At 38.9% G+C, this 22,773-nt stretch overlaps 1 protein-coding gene across 2 annotated transcripts; it reads right to left on the reverse strand.

Moving 5' to 3' along the window:
- Positions 1-231: 231 nt before the first annotated feature.
- On the reverse strand, positions 232-21,249 carry LOC5570361 (retinaldehyde-binding protein 1). Of its 2 annotated transcripts, none has more exons than XM_021840564.1 (2): positions 20,425-21,249; positions 232-565 (listed from the first exon to the last, which is right to left on the reverse strand). In XM_021840564.1, exons 1-2 carry the CDS (start codon positions 21,139-21,141, stop codon positions 296-298), a joined length of 987 nt encoding a protein of 328 aa, XP_021696256.1. In that variant the 5' UTR covers positions 21,142-21,249; the 3' UTR covers positions 232-295. The 2 variants fall into 2 exon arrangements, with proteins under 2 accessions (XP_021696256.1, XP_021696257.1); XM_021840565.1 differs by lacking the exon at positions 20,425-21,249 and adding an exon at positions 12,372-13,130.
- Between the last annotated feature and the right edge of the window lie 1,524 nt (positions 21,250-22,773).

Consider the following 22,773-nt stretch of genomic DNA (forward strand, 5'->3'; position numbering starts at 1 on the left):
CATAGGCGTATAAAACAACAACTTTGTTCTTCATGTGAAACCAAAGTTTTTGAATTATTGGTGTTTCTTTTGAAACATCCCTACTACTATATTTGAGTTACTATCTTGGGATGAAATATATTTCCTTCTTGGAAATATTTTTAAATACACGATGAAAATGCTCAAATAATATATCTTCAACGATTTCAGGCACACCGTGAGGAATTATCGGATTAATAAGCGATTCACAACAAACTTTTACATGATTTCTATACACCATCTTAAGTTACACAAAATTACACTAAAAAACAACCACTTAATCAACGTTTAACTTTCGAAAACTGCCAATAACGGCTTCATCAGCCAGGTCACTCTGCAATCCGGCTCCATGACTGTTCTTGGCATTTGGGCTCGGCATTGTAACATCCAAGTCGAACTCATTGATCAACAGTATACGGTCACGTTCCTGTGCGACCCGTTTGCGGAATCGATCATTGGCTTCTTCCAATGACAAGGAACCTCCGTAGATGGTCGGCAGGATGGAATTATCTACGGCTGCCTTCAACTCGTCCGTGGTTTTATGAAACTAAAAGAAAGAGATAAGAGGCATGGTTAGAATTTATATCTATTATTTCACACCTAATATAATCAAGTATTATAGCTATGCCTCACTAGATAGCCGTAGCGGTAAATGTGCAGCATGGCTTCAGGAATCGATTAATAAGTTCGATGAATTTTCTTTTATATAATAATGGTCTGACGGGACACCGTAGATGTCAATGTCTACTTTCAATAATACTTCTAAACAGATTCTATCTCCTATCTTAACCTAACACAAATGGCAATAGGCATCATCTCCCTGCATTTGTTTCACGTTTCTATCTCACGCTACCGCCTTCCGGGCAGAAAGTTCCCATCACAAGCATTCATTACCGATAAAGACTACAACCGTGACCGTGAACGTAGAGCGTAACCCTTGCGTGTTGTAGCTATGATGTGACGGCTCTCTCGTTCGCGGTCGAAAGGCAAGGTGGCATAAATTCACAGCCAAAGCAGACACTTGCTAATAGAGCGCAGTGGACCAGTCAACTAATGGCAGCAGGCAACCGTGTTAGAAAATGATCATATCACGCACAAAACGGCATCACATTTTTCACGGTTTGATTGCAATGGCCTCTGATGCGAAAATCGTCGTTTTCTACTTCCCTCAGGTGGGTGTAGCAAGAGAGGGGCAGTTTATTGTTAAAAATTCATACCTTTCGACAGTTTTTGTTAAATAAATAAGTCAAAACCATATTAACTATATTTTTATTAACACTGTTTGAAAACAATCAAATTGTCTTCGAAAGCATGTTAAAGATTTGAAATCGGTTGACAATTCATAAAGTAATGGTCAAACAAAGTAAAATGAGAAGAACATTTGATGCCAAACCTCAAATCTTCGAAGAGCACAAAATTAGAAAATTAGACAACCGTTTGAGTTGAGAACTTGATCGATTGCTCACTCGCTGGTGGTGACCAATCGAACAAACTTTCAGTCTGAACGGTTGTTTAGATCTTCAGATTTGTGCTAAAGAAAATTTAAGGTTTAGCTTTGACCCGTATAGGCCTGAGTGAAAGCAAAAGTATTAAAATCCTTACCACTCAGCAAATACTTAACGGATTCAAATATTTTTTTGTCAGTATACTGGTGCGCATATCTAGTTTCTAGAAGTGGTCTGAGGAACTCGGGAATACTCCTGTAGCCGGAGTTATTGCTGTGGGTCACTGGGTCAAGTCGGTTGAAAAAAGCGTTTTTTGGGACATGCCAAGTTATCTTAATTTATTTCCAATGGCAACAATTTTAATTTGCATAAATGATTAAGATCTGATATTCAACATTATAAATGAAGAGTATTGCACCGTTCAGAATGTTCTGGATGTGGCCACTCGGACTTAATGCCCTAAAGAACCGGCTCTAGATTTGTTAGGTACTAAACCGTTTCAAATCTCTAAAAGTATAGATCGAACATAATAGGGCAGATGTACCAATAGTGGAGGTACTAAGCACTGTTGAACTTCATTCAATCGCCTAAATTCAACAAGCACGATTAATGGACATGTTAATGTTGTAACGGGAAGTAACGACCATTGACTTAATGAGAAAAAATATTTCATCGCAGTAATCCACGGCATGTCAGTGAAAAATAATACCTCCACTATTGGCACACTGTTCCTTTAGTTGCGGTATATTTTTAATTTGTGTTCCTATAGTTGCGGTATCCGTGGTTTTCTCCACTATAGGAACACTTTACCGCAACTATTGGTACAAGCAAGTAAGGTTTTAGCAATTTTAGTGATATTTCATCAGTTTTAAAGCAACTTGAACGCTCTTTTCAACTATTCCGTGCATCAACAAGCCAATACGTCGATTGGCAGTGTCGGTTCTGTGGCTAGTGTAATAAAATCAGTGAAAACGGCACTACCACAACTATAGGAATACCCACAACTAAGGGAACACTTACCCTACTTCACTAAAATGCGTTCCCATAAGCTTGTCACAGATGTTGGGATACTAATTGTGCATTTTATCATAAATTTGGGGCATCCCGGGCACTCGGAAATGGTCATTTGTAGGATCAATCAAATGCAGTTGACATAATTATTCAATTTAATAGATTATCAGAAGGTTTACGTTGATGCGTTTTTCTTAAAACTCCGGGATATAGTGGCCACATTATAGCCGATTCTGGAAATTATCTGTGACTTGAAATTTGCCTACCTCCAGGGGCACAGAAGCACAGAACCCTTGTCACCCGACCTGACCCAGTGATCCACCGCGATAACTTCGGCCACATGAACATGCCCGAGATCCTATGACCACTTATAGAAACTAGATATGTGAACCAGTATACTGACAAAAAATAATTGAAATCCGTTAAGTATTCGCTGAGCGGTGAGAGTTTTAGTATTTTTTCTTTCACTCAGGCCTATCCGGGTTAATTCATCTTGACTTTAGCATACACTTACTATAGCTTTTAATAAATTTGATGTTCTTCGAGCTTTTTATAAATTCAATTTTGAAGAAATTGGTGCGGGAAAATTTTAGTTTGGTTGAAAAATAACAATATTGTGGGAATTTCACTGAAGGCCATAGTTGAAAACTTGAAAATTGTTCTTCAATTCGCTTACGTTATCTCTAAATTTTAATATTGTTCCTAAAGCAAATTGAGCTCTTTCCGACGATTTTAGCAAAATGCAAACTTGAATTTGTGGAGCGCGTACAGCTTTGAGCTAAAAGTTTTGTATAACATTAGATAGGGTATTTTAAGTTGCAAACGTAACTTACAAATTTCGGTGAGCCTTTCTCAGGACATTTTACTATTCTTCCCGCCGTAGATTTCGTCTACGTATATCTGTGATTTTTGGTAAGTTCAGTCTGCTGTTCACGAATACGAGAACGGATTTTTTTTTCTGTGTATGGAACGAACTTCACGTGTCACCCGTTCTGCTTCTTCATCACTCTCATAGCTACCGACTCATAGTACTGAGATAATCAATCACGTAGTGGTTGTTCAAAATTTCTTCGGCTGCTTGTGGATAGTGAACAGCGAACTCTTCAGTGTTCTTGTTTTTAACGTATTGTGTATCGAATTAATTCCTCTTCTGTCGCTCTATGTGCGTAGCCTTTCTGCTGGTACTCTGCTATCTGTTTCTTCAAGTTGGTTGCTAACTCGGGATCCCGTAACAACTTTCGCTCCAGAAATTCAAATCGTTTCACCGCCATGTTGTAGCTGTCTGAAAACTCGATGTTTTCATACCTCCACAGTAGACCCGTTTTCAAACCGCTCCTCGATACGGATAGTTGCTTCCTCCATGATGGCCCTGGCACGCTTGTCTTCTTCTGATGCCAAAATTATTGGTGGTGTGACCCCTGCATTTTCCATCGCAAAATAATCTTTCACTACATTATGTAGCTTCTGTTCACTAGAACATTCACTGGTGTGATAGTTGAGAGATTAACGCCTATCAGTAGACGCGGAACGGCTTTCATGTAACTGACAATCGGCAAACCCTGAAGATAACGTTGAGACAGTTCTTAGTAGTTGAGACTCTGCTATGACAAAGTGAGCTCGTTCACGGTGTGAATGTCGTTGAGCAGAAATTGTTGCTTATTGCTCACTCCTCTGACTGTGAATTGGACTTGTTTCGACCTAGGCTTTACTTGAGCGACGTTCTCAGTCCATTTCTGGCACAAAGGCTCTTTTCAGTGATCGTTACTGCATGTGACTGTGTATCTCATGAGCATCCTTCAGATATTCAAGAATAATTTTGCATCTAGAACCAAGAGTTTTCTAGATACCGTTTTGTCTCAAATTCCGAACAGACTCATATTCCGAACACTCGGCTTTTGTATGGCGATTGGGTTGAAATGTATCACTGAAATGTTTCTTTAAATAACAAGGAAGTGGCAGTAATTCAATTTAAATGTCTTCCAAACTATTTTATACCTTGGCAGTAGTGATGATTCTCTAGTTCGAGAGTAGTAAAACTAGCTCAGATAAAGTTATTTGCGAAAATATTCATTTGAATACGATTTATTCGTGCTGTTCGGAATTTGAAGTAACGTGTTAAGAATATGAGACAGAATGAACACAGTGTTCGGCATTTGAATCAAAATGTTAAAAAAAACACTAAACAAGTTGTAATAAACAATTTTATTGGCACACCCAACAGCTAACAGTTAGACTTTCCGAAGAAACAAAAATTTTCACAAATAACGACTAACTTATTCCTATCAGATGCATTTGCAGTCACTGTTGGCCTCAAGTGTTCGGAATATGAGTCAAAACGGTGATTTCATCAGATATGTTTACAAAGATTTCCGCTCCGTAATTTGCAAGAGAATCCTATAGAAATTTTGGAAATATATTAAAAATTTCTATTACAAATGCTTTTGAAGATTTTTTATATATTCTTGAAGGATTCTATGAATTTCCATAAAACATTTCAAAGTATTCTCTAATCAGGGATTTTTCAAGAAATGTTAGCTGGATTTTTTCTTCAAATATTCCTAATGGAACTTTTCCAAGAATCGCTTATGTGATTCTTTCAGGAAAATACTTAATATATGTTGAAATGTTTCCAGGATTCCATAATGAATAAAGCCAAGAGATACTCAAGTTATATATTAATAATCCAAAGAAGCAAATAAATTTTTGCAAGAACTAATCCACAAAAAAGAACATCCCATGAAATGCTTGAATTTGTTAATAAATTTTATGGCGAAGCTATACCTCCATTGATTTTACAAAGGAGTTTCTCAAGAAAATTCGCAATGTGTTCTTATAGTCATTTCTCCAATAGTTGGTCCAGAAACTGTTGCTTCAAGAATTTTGTCATCGATTTTTTTAAAAATTATCAATTCATCCAGAGGATCTCCGGATAAATTTATTGATCAAAACTTGTCCTTACTTTTTTTTCATCCGTCAAATTCAAGAAATTTAGTTTATTAATATTCATTTTTTTGATGATTTTCTGCATTTAATGTAAGTCAAAGTTTGACATTTAAGTATATGGACCAAACTCTAGTGTGAGCAGTCATTCTTACTGAGCAGCTTTTCCGAAGAAATGTGACTGTTTGATGATTCCGATCGGAAGAGATACAGCTTTTAGCATTCGCTGTTGTGTAAAAGAACGACACTCGGTTCACACAATCAGAGTGCCAGTTTTGTTATCCGGATATTATTGATGCAGTTGAATCGTGGAATTATCGACACGTGAAAACAGAGTTTCTCCAAGTTTAGGCGTCAGATCTAAGTCGGGTCCATCGCACGGAAGCAAACGAAGCATTACACCATTGGTTCCCAGATAGGGAAAATTTTGTCTTTGCTGGCCATCGTAAAGCTACCGTTCATTGCTCCAAGTGTAACATACAACCACTGGTGGTAACATAGCGGGTTTCACGATCCAGGATCCAGTCTCTGGCTGCTTGGGCATGTCAGGAGTTAATCATCAATATTAACCTCCTTTTCCCGAGCAGCCTAGATAGCCGCGTAGTGTCGGTAGCGGTTGTTTCAACTGGCTAAGAATTAACACTACGGACTGCCTGTTCCGGTGGTAAAAGTCCACCTCACAGGTGACCCCTAATTTATGGTGTGATGCGTACCGTGCCTAAGAATGAATGGTTAGGGGGGTCTAAATAAAACCTAACCGCAAACGGAGCCTGTGGGGTACCAGGGCGCCCTCCACAGTATTGAGTCCTTCCTGTGCTACCCGGAGCAATGGTGCAGGTGACCTTGTGTTTCTCCGAGATAATCGGCTGCCCTTCTTCAGTCTCTATCCTGAGGCTTAATAAGGGTGGGATTATGAACATGTTGACATTCAATTTAAATTATCACCTATATGGATTCGCATTATGCGTTTTACACAGTGTATTCTGTGCTCTTTCGCCTTTGGCGACTTTAAATAGATACCGATCTGGTTTTTTCGTTGCTGGTCTTTTTCGTGCTGAGATTGCAAAAAGCTTAATCCTGCCTAGTTTGGGTAGTGGCTACGGTTAGGTTAGCTCAGATCAATCTTCAGCATAAAAGAACAGCAACGATCAATCTTTGCAGACTCATGCAAAATGGTGCAGCCCAAGTGGCGCTAGTTCAAGAACCCTACTTTCGTAGAGGGAACTTCTATCTAGGTAACCTTGTGGACCCAGTTTTTGCTACTTTTAGCAAGCTTGAAATGGCAAACTCGCGCTCCATGCCCCGCGCATGCGTGCTCGTTAATAAAGCAATCGTTGCTACACTCATTTCTGAGTTAACTACCAGAGATGTATGTGCTGTCACAATCGATGTTTCTGTTGGTGACCTCAACAGAAAATACGTCTATTGTTCGGTATATTTACCACATGATGAACCATCCCCAACGGATGACTTCAAACGAGTTGTCGTACACTGCGTAACAAAAGGCCTTCCGCTGATTGTGGGCAGTGATGCCAATGCTCATCACATCATCTGGGGCAGCTCGGATATCAATTTGAGAGGCTCCAGTCTGATGGAATACTTAAGTAGTACAGACCTTGGATTACTTAACATAGGCAATCGCCCAACCTTCATGGTTTCTAATAGAGAAGAAGTGTTAGACATAACGCTCTGCTCGAATAGAATCAGTCACGAGTTGACGAATTGGCATGTATCAGATGAGGAATCATTATCTGATCATCGCTACATCTTCTTTGAACATTCAAATGTAACTGCGCAGACTTTGCGTTTTAGGAATCCCCGGTCAACAAACTGGGAACTCTATATTGAATTGGTTGCGATCAAATTTCATGGATATTCTCCGTCCATTGAAAATCCAAGTGATCTGGATGATGCCGTTGATACTACAACATCCTACATTATGGAAGCTTTTGAAGAAGCATGTCCTCTGCGGTCTGTAAAGACTACAAGAGGGACCCCATGGTGGAATTCCGATCTGACTAGACTCAGGAAACAATGTAGAAGGAGTTGGAACAGACGCCGTTCAGCTGGATCAGAGTCGTTCAAGTCAGCTCGCAAGGCTTACAAGAAGGCTCTTCGTTCTGCTGAACGATCCGGCTGGAAAAACCTTTGTACAAATGTTTCCAGTTTGAGTGAAGTCAGTCGGTTGAACAAAATTCTTGCAAAATCTAAGGATTTCCAAGTGAACGAAATTCGCTTACCTAATGGTGACTTTACTTCTTCCGATGAAGAAGTTTTAGAATGTTTATTCAATACACACTTCCCCGGATGTGTGGACATAGCATCTACGGATGAACCAAATGTCTTTTCATGTAGTTACGAGTCTCTGGCCTCGGCTCGCAGTATCGTAAAAACTGAATCGATTCAATGGGCACTTAATAGTTTTGCTCCTTTCAAATCTCCAGGAGCGGATGGGATTTATCCTGTTCTGCTCCAAAAGGGATTTGAGTCTATCAAACATGTTTTGAAAAAGCTACTTGTAAGCAGTTTTGCTACCGGGTACATTCCCAAATCCTGGCGTGATATTACTGTAAAGTTTATCCCAAAAGGAGGACGTGCGTCGTATGAGGAAGCGAAGAGTTTTAGACCAATCAGTCTGACCTCTTTTCTTCTGAAATGTCTGGAACGCATTATCGATCATCACATCCGTGATGTTTATTTGGCAAACATGCCTCTTCATGTGAATCAACATGCTTACCAATCTGGAAAGTCCACTGTGACTCTTTTACACAAAGTTGTATACGATATCGAGAAAGCATTCGCTCAGAAGCAATCGTGCTTGGGTGTTTTCTTGGATATTGAGGGTGCCTTTGATAACGTGTCTTTCGATGCCATATTGGAAGCCGCACGAAACCATGGGCTACCTACAATGATTACCAATTGGATTCATCAAATGCTAAAAAACCGACATCTCTTCTCGACATTGCGTCAAGCAGCGATTCGAAAATTGAGTGTTTGCGGATGCCCCCAAGGGGGAGTCTTGTCACCACTTTTGTGGAATCTCGTAGCAGATACGCTATTGAGGCAACTCAATAATTGCGGTTTTCCAACTTATGGATTTGCCGACGACTATCTAGCTCTGATAGTTGGTATGTGCATAAGCACCCTATTCGACCTGATGCAAAGTGCTCTTCAGGTAGTCGAGAGTTGGTGTCGCCAATATGGCCTTTCGGTTAACCCGAATAAAACATCATGTTCTGTTTACGGAAAGACGAAACCGCGATGGAATTCGACCTTTACGTCTTTTTGGCACTGAGATTAATGTGACTGATCAAGTAAAGTATGTCGGAGTCATTCTAGATTCCAAACTTTCATGGACACCTCACATTGATTTCAGAGTCAAAAAAGCTTGCATGGCCTTCGGTCAATGCCGGCGAACCTTTGGTAAAACTTGGGGCCTCAAACCCAAATATATCAAATGGATTTACACAACAGTTGTTCAACCAATATTGGCATATGGATGTCTTGTGTGGTGGCAAAAGGGCGAAGTGAGAACAATCCAATCAAAATTGGGCCATCTCCAAAGGATGTGCTTGATGGCGATGTCTGGTGCGTTCTCTACAACTCCCACAGCAGCGCTCGAGGCCCTTTTCGACGTTGCGCCACTACACATATATCTTAAACAAGAAGCACTTTCTTGCTCTTACCGTTTATGGGAACTGGATCTACTGGAGAAAAATCCAGTGAATCGTAGATCTACACACACTTCGTTGTTTCCACTTTTGGTGAATTGGGACAAAATTGTCCTTGCTCCAAGTGATCTCACAATTGCTTGTAACTTTCCTTACAGGACATTTACCACACAATTCCCTTCACGGGAAGAGTGGACGTCTGGCTATTTGGAAAGAAGTATATCAAACAATATAGTATGTTACACTGATGGCTCCCTTCTTGAAGGTAGAGCTGGTGCAGGAGTATATTCTCGTGAGCTAAGGCTGAATCAGTTTTACTCACTTGGTAGAAACTGCACCGTTTTTCAGGCGGAAATATTTGCTCTTATGTGTGGAGTGCAATCAGCACTTCAACAGCGCGTAATGGGTAAAGTCATATACTTCTGTTCAGATAGTCAGGCTGCTATAAAAGCTCTCGCTTCGGCCAACTCAAGGTCGAAGCTTGTTATCGCATGTCGAACTCAAATTGAGGAACTGAATTCAGTCAACTCTGTAAACCTTGTATGGGTACCTGGCCATTCTTCCATCGCTGGAAATGAATTGGCTGATGAGCTAGCTCGCGATGGAGCATCGCATGACTTCATTGGTCCTGAGCCGGCTATTCCAATTTCGAAGTGCTGGGTGAAGCTTCAGATAAACTCTTGGGCGGCAACTCAGCACAAGCAATATTGGAATAGTTTGGAGTCGTGTCGTCAAACAAAATTGTACATTACTGAGCCATCTCCAAAGGTGACGAAGTATTTAACAAATCTGTCAAAGCAGAATTGCAGTCTCTTGGTCAGAGCGTTGACAGGCCACTGCCGACTCAACTATTACATGGCAAATATTCAGCGTGACTCATTTGTGTGTGATAGTTGTGACTCCGATTATGGAACTTCGTATCCAGTTTTTGCGCAAATGCGATTCCAATTACTTGGTAAACACTTATTAAGTGAAACTGAATACAGAAGCCTGAATCTTCAGGACATCCTGTTATTCTTAACCCGCTGTGGTAATGAGCTATAGGCTCTCTTTACGCTCATGCGTTTTGCAGTGCCCTTTTTAGGGCGCTGTTCGAACCCATTGTGGTATGGAGCTACATGCTCTCATTTCGCTTATGCGATCTTCCCTCTTCAAGGGACCCCACTCCTATTTCCTCCCATCTTTCCCTTCCCTTTCCTCTCCCATCGGGTAGATGATGAAATAGGCTCAAATATGGCGATGGCACAAATCTCCCAACTGGTGGGGAACGTGCCTTTGGAGCCGGCCTTCTGATACCTGATACCAACATACAACCACTGGTGGTAACATAGCGGGTTTCACGATCCAGGAGAGCAAACATACATTAGGTATTGAAATTCCGAACATCCGATCGTTTTTCACTAAAAGTTAGCCTTGGTAGTCAAAAATAGATTGTGGAATATTAGAAAATCTTTCATCGGCAAAAAATTAAATAATCATTTGGCCGAATGCCATTTGGCTAAATGCCGTTTGGCCGAACGCCATTTGGCCGAAAGGGTCATTTGGCCGAATGCTATCTAGCCGAATGCCGTTTGGCCGAAATTGAAAACAATAGTGAACTACAGTTAGCATGCATTGATAACAAATTTCTAACAATTTATCCTGTTTATTCTTGAAGAAGGATGAATTCTGTAGTGTTAGTTCAATAAACTGTCGGTGCCGAAAGAAGAACATCTTAAATGAAAACACTTCTATGCTAGCGGTAATAGCTGCCAGCTGAAGTTTTCGCATCGAGTTTGTAGTCAGCTTTTGACAGTACCGAACTGTTTACGACTTATTCGTCCTTCTGTTGGATCGGGTTAATTCGATCCCTCATATCATATTAAGGCCTTTTGGTGCGTCATCACAAAATGGCTTCTTCCAAAATCATTAACATATTGTTATGATAGTATTGGCATTTGCACCATCGATGAAATATAACTGCTTATCACCTGATTAAATGGATAATTTATGCGAAGAAAAATGCTTCAGGTGGTATTTCAATATTCAATCAACACTTCCAGATACAGCATTATCAATTTAGCGACAATATACATGAGATTTATATTCTAAAAAAATATCTTCGATTTCATGCCGCATTTCATTGCCTCACACAACTACACTTGTAAATAGAAGGTGCTTACCTTTTCTATTGTGATTCAGCGGCAAGCATTTGTGTTTTGGATTCCATATTGCGTTCACTACACATCCACTAAACAAATCTTTTATTCACTTTCCTTAAAGGAACACATTTCCACCGGGATTTCAATATTTATAAAGTTTTATCAACCGCATCACTCAAAACAATTATGGCGATGGTTTTCACTTATTGCGAATCGACGCCGCCACCGCACACTGAGACATGCCTGTGTTTATAGTCTAAAATATTCAACTTTTTTTCTGTTGTATTAATTTTCAGAGCGGAAAGGTTGGGCAAAGCACAGAAACTTGAAACTCATACGTTGTTTGTTTTTCGATTCTCTCAAATTAAAGAAACCATCTCTACGAAGCATAAAATCATACCAAGTGTTTATCAATTTGGACCACCCAAAATAATTGAAAAGCTCTACAGTGCGATGCGTCGGGATGCGTCGGGACGCGTCTATCGTGTGTGCACAATCATCGCGATCGTTGAGCGCAGTGATGTCCGAGTTGCTATCTGTAAAATCATAGCATTTAATGTGGATTGATCACAAAAATCATTAAAATTTTTATAAATCAGTGATCTTGTGATGGAAAACTATTTGCAAAATGATAAGTTTTTATAATATGCAGCAAATGTTCCGAAAACAAGCATATAACAATTGCTAGAAAAATCTGTCAACAATCACCTGGCAACACCGTCATCCCTTGCAAACATAAACCATACCGATGCATAACAAAAATATGCGATAAATCCAATAAAAAACAGAGAAATTCCGTTCCCTTTCATTAAATTGTAATGTTTTCTTTTGATATGTACTATTGAACAGTTGATTTTGATTTCCAATACTCGTCAATCTTCTAAATTTTCCATGTGTTTACATAAAAACATGCTTAACACAAATGTTATATTTTTTGTTTGTTTGTTTTGAAAATATACATAGAAAGGCGACACTACTACTGTTACATCAATGATGATTCTAATGATTCTTTGAGTTACACGCCGCTTCACCTTAAGTAAAACATTTCATAGTTCTAGCAACCACAAGTTTTGGCTTCTTCTTTACACGCTTGCCACCCTGGTGAGAATTCTGGCTACACCCATGCGCCCACCCAACCCGCTTACCTTTATTCGCTGCTGCAGCTTTGGTTTCATGACGGAAAGGCAAAAGTCCAATAGAACGCATGCGTACTTGGGCAGTTGTATCAAATGAATTTCCTTCAATCGCAACGGAAGGATATCGTTAGTGGCTGACATTAGTGTCTTCAACTTCGGAATGGTCCACATGCCAAAGTGAGCCATTTTAGCCCCTTGAAAGTCAAGCACCACTACCATACCGTTGATTTGATACGTTTCTGTGTCGATAAACGACTCGAGCACCAATGTAAGAAGTTGAATTTGATCTTCTGCGGTAACCGTTTCGGCGTCAAAAAGACCATATCGGCAGATGATAACCATTCGACCTTTTTCATCTGGACCCACCGGGACTATAAGTGCCTGGTCTAGGAAACGATCCCATTCGTTTGGTTTAAACCTGAAGAAGTCCTTGGCTTTCCAACCGGTAATCAGCCAGTCATCAAGCATTTGACACGCTGCTTGAACGTTGAATTTGCGTGCCCTTAGAAACCTCAGCAGGAATATGGAATCTGTTCGACATCGGACAATCTGCGGATGTTTGGCGATGTATTCTCGTATCTGAGCCAATGCTGGTTCCCGGCTGTTATCATCCTCGTGGAGTTCAACTTTTGCCTTCCGAAGGTCTTCCGGTCCCAGAGTGGTTTTGTACTCATCGTAGAATAAGGGTTTCTTCTCCATTCCCGGCACCACTGCCATTCTCATTGCGAACCGATCGTTGGAAAGTTACGCGAAAAACTAACATTGCAATAAGATAGAAGTACTTCTCGACTCCTCTAGTGCTTTGTGCATGTAGATAAGTGCGGCGAGGGCGGAGAGAAAAAAAACGCACATCAATTTTGCGCTCGACAAGGCGATACGAGATCTGAATAGGTAGGTATAATGATTGTCGGCAGCTGATAAACTATGGCTACCGCTGCCTGCGTTACGTGTGATATGATGTAACGATTCAGATTTAATATAACACGTTCTTCGTTGGATTGACAATGTGTTCTATATCCTAGGGTAATATTGACAATTTTAAAGCTCTTCGCAGATTTTCTCCGCAAATTTTACTAGGAATACAACGAAATTCATGAAGGTCAAAAATTATCACGTTTACCCTATAAGTCTAGTGTTCGTTTAATGAGAATGAAATGTTTTCACATGGGATTCGAATTAGTAAACTCGAGATAATATAACGTGAAAATGGATCTTAGATAAGATTGAATTGCGATAATGATTAATGGCTGAGTCTGATCTAATTTCCCATTATTGCAATTCAAATCTTTGTTTAAATCCACATAAACGCAATGTTATATATTTGAGAAATTGTAAGAAGTCGACAAACTATGCTGCACCGTCACCAGACTTGTTAACCGAAGGAAGTGATGCTACTGTGGAATAAAACCTTGGGCTGAATCGCGCTTCAGATCGAAAGATCGAAACGTATTGAATCCCACTAAAGATATAACTGAATAGTAGAGATGGTCGGGTTTCACATTTTTCAAACCCGAACCCGGCTCGAGCCCGAAAAAGTTTTCTAAGAAAAACCTGAATGGAACCTGAGTTTGAAAAGGGGGTGGGACATTTCTCATAAAGACGTTTCGCATAAGGACGATTCGCATAAGGACGATTCGCATAAGGACGTTTGGCATAATGAGAATTATATGCCTTCTTTAAAATGATACCTGTTCTTGTAAGGAACCACTTTATGCTAAACGTCCATTATGCGAAACAACCGTATGCGAAATGGGCCACCCCCCGTTCGAAAAGGTGATAAATTAGTCGTTTCTGATGCATGGGGAAGCATTCAGGTTGTTACTTTGTGAACAATTCTCACCAAACCCGACCCAAACCCGACTTTTTTCAAGCCCGAACCCGACCCGTACCCGATAATATTTTGGCCTTAGAACCCGACTCGAACCCGAACACGAAAAAATGAAAATTTTCAAACCCGAACCCGACCCGAACCCGTCGGGTACCGGTTCGGGTCGGGATTCGGGTTTGAAAACCGGAGACCCGACCATCTCTACTGAATAGCTGGTGGTGTCACATCAGAAGATCAGAAGAAGATTCCTTCAAGCGGCCTTTGTCTAAGAGATGCACATTAGGGTGCGGCTTATTTTTCGAAAGCTCTCATAACCAAAAATTCAAATGCTCTTCTGAATTCAAGTCACATAAAATGGGAAACCTCAAATTTTGAGCCAAAAATATCAAGATTTGCAGGTTGCGCAAGCGACTTGAAAGTCAATTTTCAAGCTTTGAAAAATGACCTTCATTGAAGTTTTTATAACTTTGTTATTTTCTAACCCATTTTGAAGCTCTTAGCATCATTCTGTTCAAATTTAAATGTATGAGAAGTTTGTAGAATTCAAAATTTGTCTAAAATCAAAACTCGTCTTAATTAAAAGTAGTTTTATTTCCAAATTGTTTTTCTTTTTACTAAAAAAAAACCTTTTGTTTGACCATAACTTCATGAATAATTAACCAATTCCAAATATTTTTACATGATTTTGAAACAATTCTGGTAGTTTTGAAACTGTGTGTACACCAAATTATTTTTAAAATAGTTTTGACTTAGTTTATTGAGAGATACTGTCCAAAAACATGATTTTTTATAAAAAATAATAAATTTTCCAATTTTTTGTCAGCTAAACGTTAATACTTGAGCTGAAATGGTTCTATTGAACCTTCAAAAAGGTCTTAAAAGCAAGTTACATAAAATTTTACAACAAAAATATGTTTGAAATTGTCAAATAAACATATGCACTATTTAACTCGTAGTTAAAACAAGATGCTTTGTAAACTTCAGTTAAATAGTTAAAATGTGATTTCTGACAAAAAAAAATCAACAATTCAAAGTATTGCGGTTTTTGTATTAAAAACCATGTTTTTCTGTAGTGTTTGTCAGATAACTATGTCAAAACAATTTTTTGAATTAATTTGTTGTTGTCAACTAAATTCGATTTAAAGCATGTAAAAAGATCTGGAATCAGCTGAGTATTCATGAAGTTATGGTCAAACAAAGAAGTTTTCTTTTAGTGAGAAGAGGAAAAATTTAGATACTACTTAGGCTTAGGAATACGAGGAAATGAAAAACATTTCAAGAGATTTGTCGGATTTTTCGACATCGAATGATTCTTCTACTTATCCATCAATAGAAATTCATAGATATTACTTAAATCGAAGCATTTGATTTTGATTTTTGGCCATTTAACATATCTGGATGGGTGATCAGAAATTGCAACAATTTCTGTGCAGACAGAGCAGACCAAGTGTTGGTAAGCATCAAACTGATTGATTATTGCATTTTTTTTTTTTTTGAGTCAAATTCAGAGTGCAATAGAAGTTTATGATAGTTTTATGGGGTATGTATGGAATGTTCTAGAACACGCTTGTTGGAGTAGTATATTATAGTCGGTACTCAATATTTTCACTTGGTCCACTCTGACTGAACGCATATTTGGATATTTCTGGTCTTCAATGCCCGGACCCTACAAAACCTTAATTTTCAAACTATCAAAATGCCACTGATTCCGGGATTGACGATATGGATTATTGAAGAATTTACGATACTGATGTTGATGGATGGTGATAATCTGTTCATCTTAGAGACATGCATTAAATGACTTTTATTTTGCTAGAAATTGTTCGGTCAGAGTAAACCAACTCACACATCAAAAAATGGTTCTATCAGAGGTTTGGATTATGATTTTTCATGATTATCACTTCACATTATAAAGTGTGAAAGTAACACAAAGCTGTGTAGAAGTATTGAATTTTAACGAGTTGGAAAGTTACAAAGCGTTAGACTTTTAGCCCATTTTTCTCATGATGAATATTAATTCATCATGATGAATATTAATTGCTATTACTGTAAAAAAAATGTGAGCACGAAAACTAGGTTGCAGTTGAGGATTTAATGATTATTGGGAATTTCATAGTTTTTATTCTCATATGAAATTTTCCCTAATAAACTGTTCTTGTAGGCTCTTCATGAAGCATTGCTGTTGAGCATATTAAAATCATAATGCCGTGATAACTATAGTGCTAGCGAATCATTAAATGAGTCAAATTAATTAATTAATAAGCAATATACCCAATCTTTCTTCCAATTGTTAGACACAGGAATAGCACTTTTCCATATTTCTGACATTACATCTTCACTGGATCAAAATCTTCCTCTTAGTTTAATATTATGAGCACCTCCACAGCTATTAACTGAAAGCCTGCTTTGTCAATCCATCATCAAACTCCATCAAACTCTGAATAATCCTCAACCGTCTGATTTGAATCTGTAACCCTCAGCATGATCTTATTGCGTATTCAGCGTTTTGGCTGTTTAAGTTCCATACCAAAGTTCCATACCAATTATAAATATCTAGTTAATTAAAATTCCACACCACAATACTCCCCAATTATCAATTTCAAAACAATATGCTTTCGGGGTAATAGCGTTCAGGTAGAAACCTATTCGGGGTAGTGGATTCTATGACACTACCCCGAACGCCACTACCCCGAACGCCACTACCCCGAACGCCACTACCCCGAAAGCCATTACCCCGAATGGGTCATTACCCCGAACGCCACTACCCCGAACGCCACTACCCCGAATTGGTCACTACCCCGAACGCCATTACCCCGAATGGATAACATTTTGATACATATTCTAGTTAGAGAGTGAGGATATAATTGTACGATTCCTTTTGAGTTTTTCACGAGTTTGGCTCAAAAATGTATTTTTCAAATATTAGAAGATAAAAAAGCAGCTAGTTGTTCAGCAAATAATTTTTACACACTAAGTTTTGTCCTCTAATTTTGGGAAGATTCACACAGCCACATTGCAATGGTCTGAAGAACAGCCTATTTCGAAAAGAAGGGTGAATTTATTATGAGAAGGATAATTCTACCCCATTACCCCGAATGCCATTTCCCAGAATGCCACCACCCCGAATTCCATTACCCCCAATGTACCATTACCCCGAATTCCATCACCCCGAATGCTTTTTCCCCGAATTTACAATTATCTTCACATGATGATATTGATGACATTTCCCCATGATATTGGAATTCGGGGTAATGTCATTCGGGGTGATGGATCATTCGGGGTTTTGGAATTCGGGGTAATGGCGTTCGGGTTAATGGCATTCAGGGTAATGGGATTCGGGGTAATGGGGTAGAATCGAGAAGGATAGCTTAATATGTACAAAATTAGGATGTAGTAAAGCCTCTTATTGGACGTCGGTAGCCACTTCTTTTACTCATTTTATAGGTGTCGGGCATTAAGATTAAGATCTTCTTAAAGATTTTGTTTCGTAAACAATGTTAATGGAAGTTTACCCTGAGATAGTCGCTGCAAAAGTTGTTCTATGGAACCCGCCTTAAAACCAACCTAATATTGCTATTGCACTTGTACACATGTACATGTTAGAAAAATCGGCGGCCTCTGATTGACGCAACAGTAAGAACTTTTGTTGATTTGTGGGATCATTAATTTGAATATCTGTGAGATAACCACAAAAAAAAAATTTTTGTGATTCAAGATAATGAAGAAATGATAATGGCAGAAAAATGGTGAGTTAATCCATAAGAGACCTGTCTGTTTTAATACAAGAAGATAAAAGAAAGGGAAAATTTCCGATTAGAATTATAGCAGGAATCACTTTAGTGAATGCCTTCAAGATATATTCCTTTATAAAAAGCTGTTCTATATGGAAATATTACTGACAAGCTTATCCAACAAAAACGTGAAAGAACAGCCTATTTAAAAAAGAAGGGCAAATTTCTGGTGAAATGTTTGCAGCTATGACGTGAATGATCACTGTAACAACGTGATGCTATGACACAACCTATATTTATAAGAAAGAAAAATATTTGTTCAAAAACAAAATTGAAATATGAACACCACCAACAAGTCCAAATACCGGTGATTACGCATCTTTCAAGCAACACCATATTGAGAGTTATGGATTCGAATTCCTTTCAGTCAATAAAAGGCTTATTTTATTAATGCCCATTCACAAATTTCGTAACGCTGAAGGGAGCAAAAAAGTTTTTGGGTGGTTGTCCTCAAAATGTTACAGCCCATTCACAATATGAAGAATTTCCATACAAAAAAAAAGTACGAGGGGTGGGTCCCACTGAGCTGATAAACAGGCACTGTCTCAGAAAGAATGAGAAGAAAGTAGTTGCCATCAAGATATTTCGAAAGAATAAATATATGATGAACATTTTACCGACGCATTTTTGCACGCAAAACAAGATACTGTACTGTATCTCATACTATTCGGGGTAATGACCCATTCGGGGTAATGGCTTTCGGGGTAGTGGCGTTCGGGGTAATGGCGTTCGGGATAATGGGATGGAGCCGGGTAGTGACGTTCGAGGTAATGACCCATTCGGGGTAGTGGCGTTCGGGGGAGTGTCATAGAGTCATTTCAATCCTCACTACCAGAGGCACGCACATCTGCAGTATTTCGTGCAACATTCTCACCAGCTTATTATTGTGATTTAGATTTTGTGACAACCACATAGATAGTTGCGTATGGCGGAATAGCTGTTCTTCAAAAATGCTTTCTTAGATCAAACATCTTTGTTAGTCCTCTACTGCAAGTTACTTACATTTGGTCGGAAAATCACGGGAAAAAGCTGTTTATGAAATGCTCATAGAAGTACGTGCTAACGGTGTTTTTTTTTCTTCTACAGATTTTTTACATTTGAGGGATTTTCTGTCTCATTTATTAGTAGTTTATTCATTTGATATTTTCTTGGTTGAATCGTTAAATAAATGTATTTCAATTTAACATTAAGCATAGCTTCAATGGAGTCTTAAGCCCACTTGACTTGCTTTAATTTTTAGGAATGGATTATGTGCATAGATGTTAAAAATGTTTCGTATTGGATAAGTTGAAAATAATCGTATAGTTTTGAATTTAAATAAAATTAGTATATTTTGTTTCACATAAGTCTAATTTGAAATATTTTAAGATTACCAGTAAAAAAGTTAAGAAGTTCTACGGAACTCTCTTCACGGAGCACCAAGTACTCCGGGGTGCATGATCTGAAAACCGCTTTGACAGATACGCGTATTTCGATCTCAGCTGTAAAGTCGTCTTCAGTGTTGTATATTGGACTCAGCTACCTTAAATTTTAAGACGAAAAACGCATATATGTTTAAGGATACAAGTTTTCGCATAACTTATGATCTCGTCCTATACTGCCCATAACTGCATAACAGTCACATTTGACAATTTTGACAAATTGGAGTTGATACCATGGAGTGTCATCAAATGATAAATACTTTCGATCAACTTGCTTAAATCTGTGAGTTTTTTTTTTATAGAAAATTCAAAAAAATACCAAGTTGTTTTGTCACATTGGTAATTATAACCGCATAACAGTCACATTGAGATTATAAATGAGCCTCGTAATGTAATAGCAATGAAATTTCTATCAGATTTGTTTTCTGACTATTCACCTAGTATTCGACATGAGTTGTACAAAATATCAGCCTCAAATAGGCACTTTTGAGTTCCTGGTAATTTTTTGAAATGTTGGTTTCTTCCCATACTGCCAAAAAATGCACACTTTGTATTCCATTTACTCAATGCCTACTTTTGTCGAAGGTTACAAATATGCAGTTATGGGCAGTATAAGCCAGTGGTAATCGAGTGTGTAGCTCATTATTTTTAGACAATAGAAGGAATCAAGTTAAAAACTATCACCACAGGGAGATACAGGAAAATCTCCTCATAGTAGCATTTTTTAATTACCTGTAAATTCATTCCGTTGCTCAGAAGCAAAAAAAAACTACACACTTGGCTACCAATGGCTTTTAGGACAAGATCATAAATTAAGAAATAGTTTCAATTGAATAGTATTAAATGGTGCTAAACCGAATTTTCATTTTGTTTACAGGAATTCCACTAAATATCTCGAAGATTTGTTATCATCATAGGTTCAACAGTTTGATTCCAAATGATCTTCTGGGGTAGTTCTCAGTTAGTTATCATGAAAGATAATTTGCTGTCAAATCCAGTAATATTGCAGTAACCGCACTTACCACGACTTTCTGCTGATTCTTCAACGGTATCATCGCCAGGCAGGTACTAACTAAAGCTGCACCGAACCTTGGCAAACCCGAAATGTGCACACGCTTCGTTCTTATCGGCATTGCCTTGGTTGTTGCATCCATCAGCAGCTTCAGGTCCATTATGGTCCACATTCCAAGATTGGCGACCGTCACCCCTTGATAATCACTAATAAGTTCCATGCCTCCAACTTGCAGTTCCTCTTCGTCGCAATAGCACTCGGCCAATACCGCTCCCAATTTCATCACGTGTGCCGGTCTCATCCAACTCAGATCCAGACAAGCCGGACGATACAGCAGAACAAACTGTCCCCCGGAAGTGTAACCCAGGGGAACTAGATAGGCCGCATCGATTAACTTTTCGTACGTTTCGAAGGGATCTTTTATTCTGAAGCAATGGGACCACTGTTGGAAGCACCGGAGATAATTTTCTAGCATTTCACACGCGGCGGTCACGTTGAACTTTCGCGCCCTAAGAAAACGCAACAGGAACAAGGCATCCGTACGGCAACGTTGAATTTGGGGGTGTTTGGCTATGAATTCTCGCATTTGGACGAGAGATGGATCTCGCGTGCACTCATCTTCGTGTAGGTGTTCCTTTGCTTTGGCGAGTAAGGCTGGGGTCAATGTGCTCTGGTAAGAATCGTACTGCCGAGGGCATTTATCCATACTGAGAATCGGTAAAGACATGACTTGAGTGAGGATCCTTTAACTAGTGGAAGGGTATCGAACGACTAACTCGAACTGCGCACAATCAAGTGCAACCGAAACAAGTCTTCCACGCCCGTTGATCGAAGAATTAGTTTAATGTGAGGTTGTAAGGTGACTGGAATCGAATAGAAGCCTAATAGGCAAACTGCACTGCATACCTTTAGAACCGGTTAATGCTTCGTAGTTCTTAGTGTAGAGTTTTGCATCTTAAAATACCATGATTATTGAGCAAATGTTGGGTGTGCAATTCCAAAACGTACAATTAAAAAGTTGCTCCATATTATCAGCATTCTGAGTAAGGTACAAGGTTAAGGTGAATAGCTTTGAAATTTTAGTGAAAAAGAAACTGAAAAACATTTTGTAGAGTTCCTGTGCCAACTCTGGTACAAGGTCGCTTTTCAGGAACTAGGTCACTATATCAATATAAATTTTCAAGATGAAGATTATTGAATCGAAATAATACCTCAAACTTTCAAGAGCACAAATATAGAGAACTTTTTTAGTTGAAAACTTGGTAATGATCAATCGATCAAGTTTTCAGCATGAACAGCTGTCTGCGCTGTTATGAAGAATCAAAAATACATTTCGCCCAAATTGCTGATCTTTATCGAAGAATCTGCATAAATATCATTTGTTGTACTTACATATCGTGGATGTACCAAACGTTGCTAATTCATTAAGTTAAAACAGCTAGCCCCAATTCATTTTGTGCTTGAACTACATTATGCTTAAAATCTGAATAGGTAGTACCGCTCGTATTTTTTGGTGTGCAATCGGACTGCCTTTTCTTTGAATCTCATACAGTGGGAATCAAATAACCAATAGTGGTACCACCCAGTCTCAAAAGACTTCAGCAGCACGCGATATATTTTACAAGCACGGCTTAAACAACTTTACACCTGGCAAGGCATGCATAAATTACGTGACTTTCGTATTATTCCCAATAACTTTCATCCATAAACAGTTTTGCATGGAGAACCTATAAATCAGTTTAATGACTGACCCATTACTTTGTCGGCGCTCTACCCATCCATTACGTTATATATGGACGGGACCCAAACGACAATTAATTACCATCGAGATCAGCAATCATCTATTCAAAGCGTTGTCGTCGCTCGTAAGTTGTAGTTCCTCTAGGCTTAGGGCCACCGCCTTTGCATTTCTGGGTAGGTATATCTACCAGTTTCAGCCTCATTTCAGATTTAACTACACATGTCACTAGCGGCTCGGTTTCTCCGCACCAACGAGCCTCAGTTCTGGCCTTGAAAGCGGTTGAATTCAATCGGGCTTGCTACTATACTGTAGGTTACTGTTACGGGGTGCAATCTCAATCGACGAAATTGTCTTCATTGGAGCAGATGACATAACCTGTAGCAAGTGAATCACCTCCTCTCAAACGCATTGGTGATGCTTTTCCCTTTCGTTTGTTGTTTTTATTCTTTTTCGTTTTTTTCAATCTTCAGATCATTAGATCAAATTGACGATCTGTTGGATTTTTTCTTCTTGTTTGTTGGCACTACATCCCTACTGGGACAGAGCCTGCTCAGCTTAGTGTTCAATGAGCACTTCCACAGTTATTAACTGAGAGCTTTCTTTGTAAAGTTGTCATTC

This window comes from Aedes aegypti, chromosome 2, assembly GCF_002204515.2.
Source record: "Aedes aegypti strain LVP_AGWG chromosome 2, AaegL5.0 Primary Assembly, whole genome shotgun sequence".
NCBI lineage: Eukaryota > Metazoa > Arthropoda > Insecta > Diptera > Culicidae > Aedes > Aedes aegypti.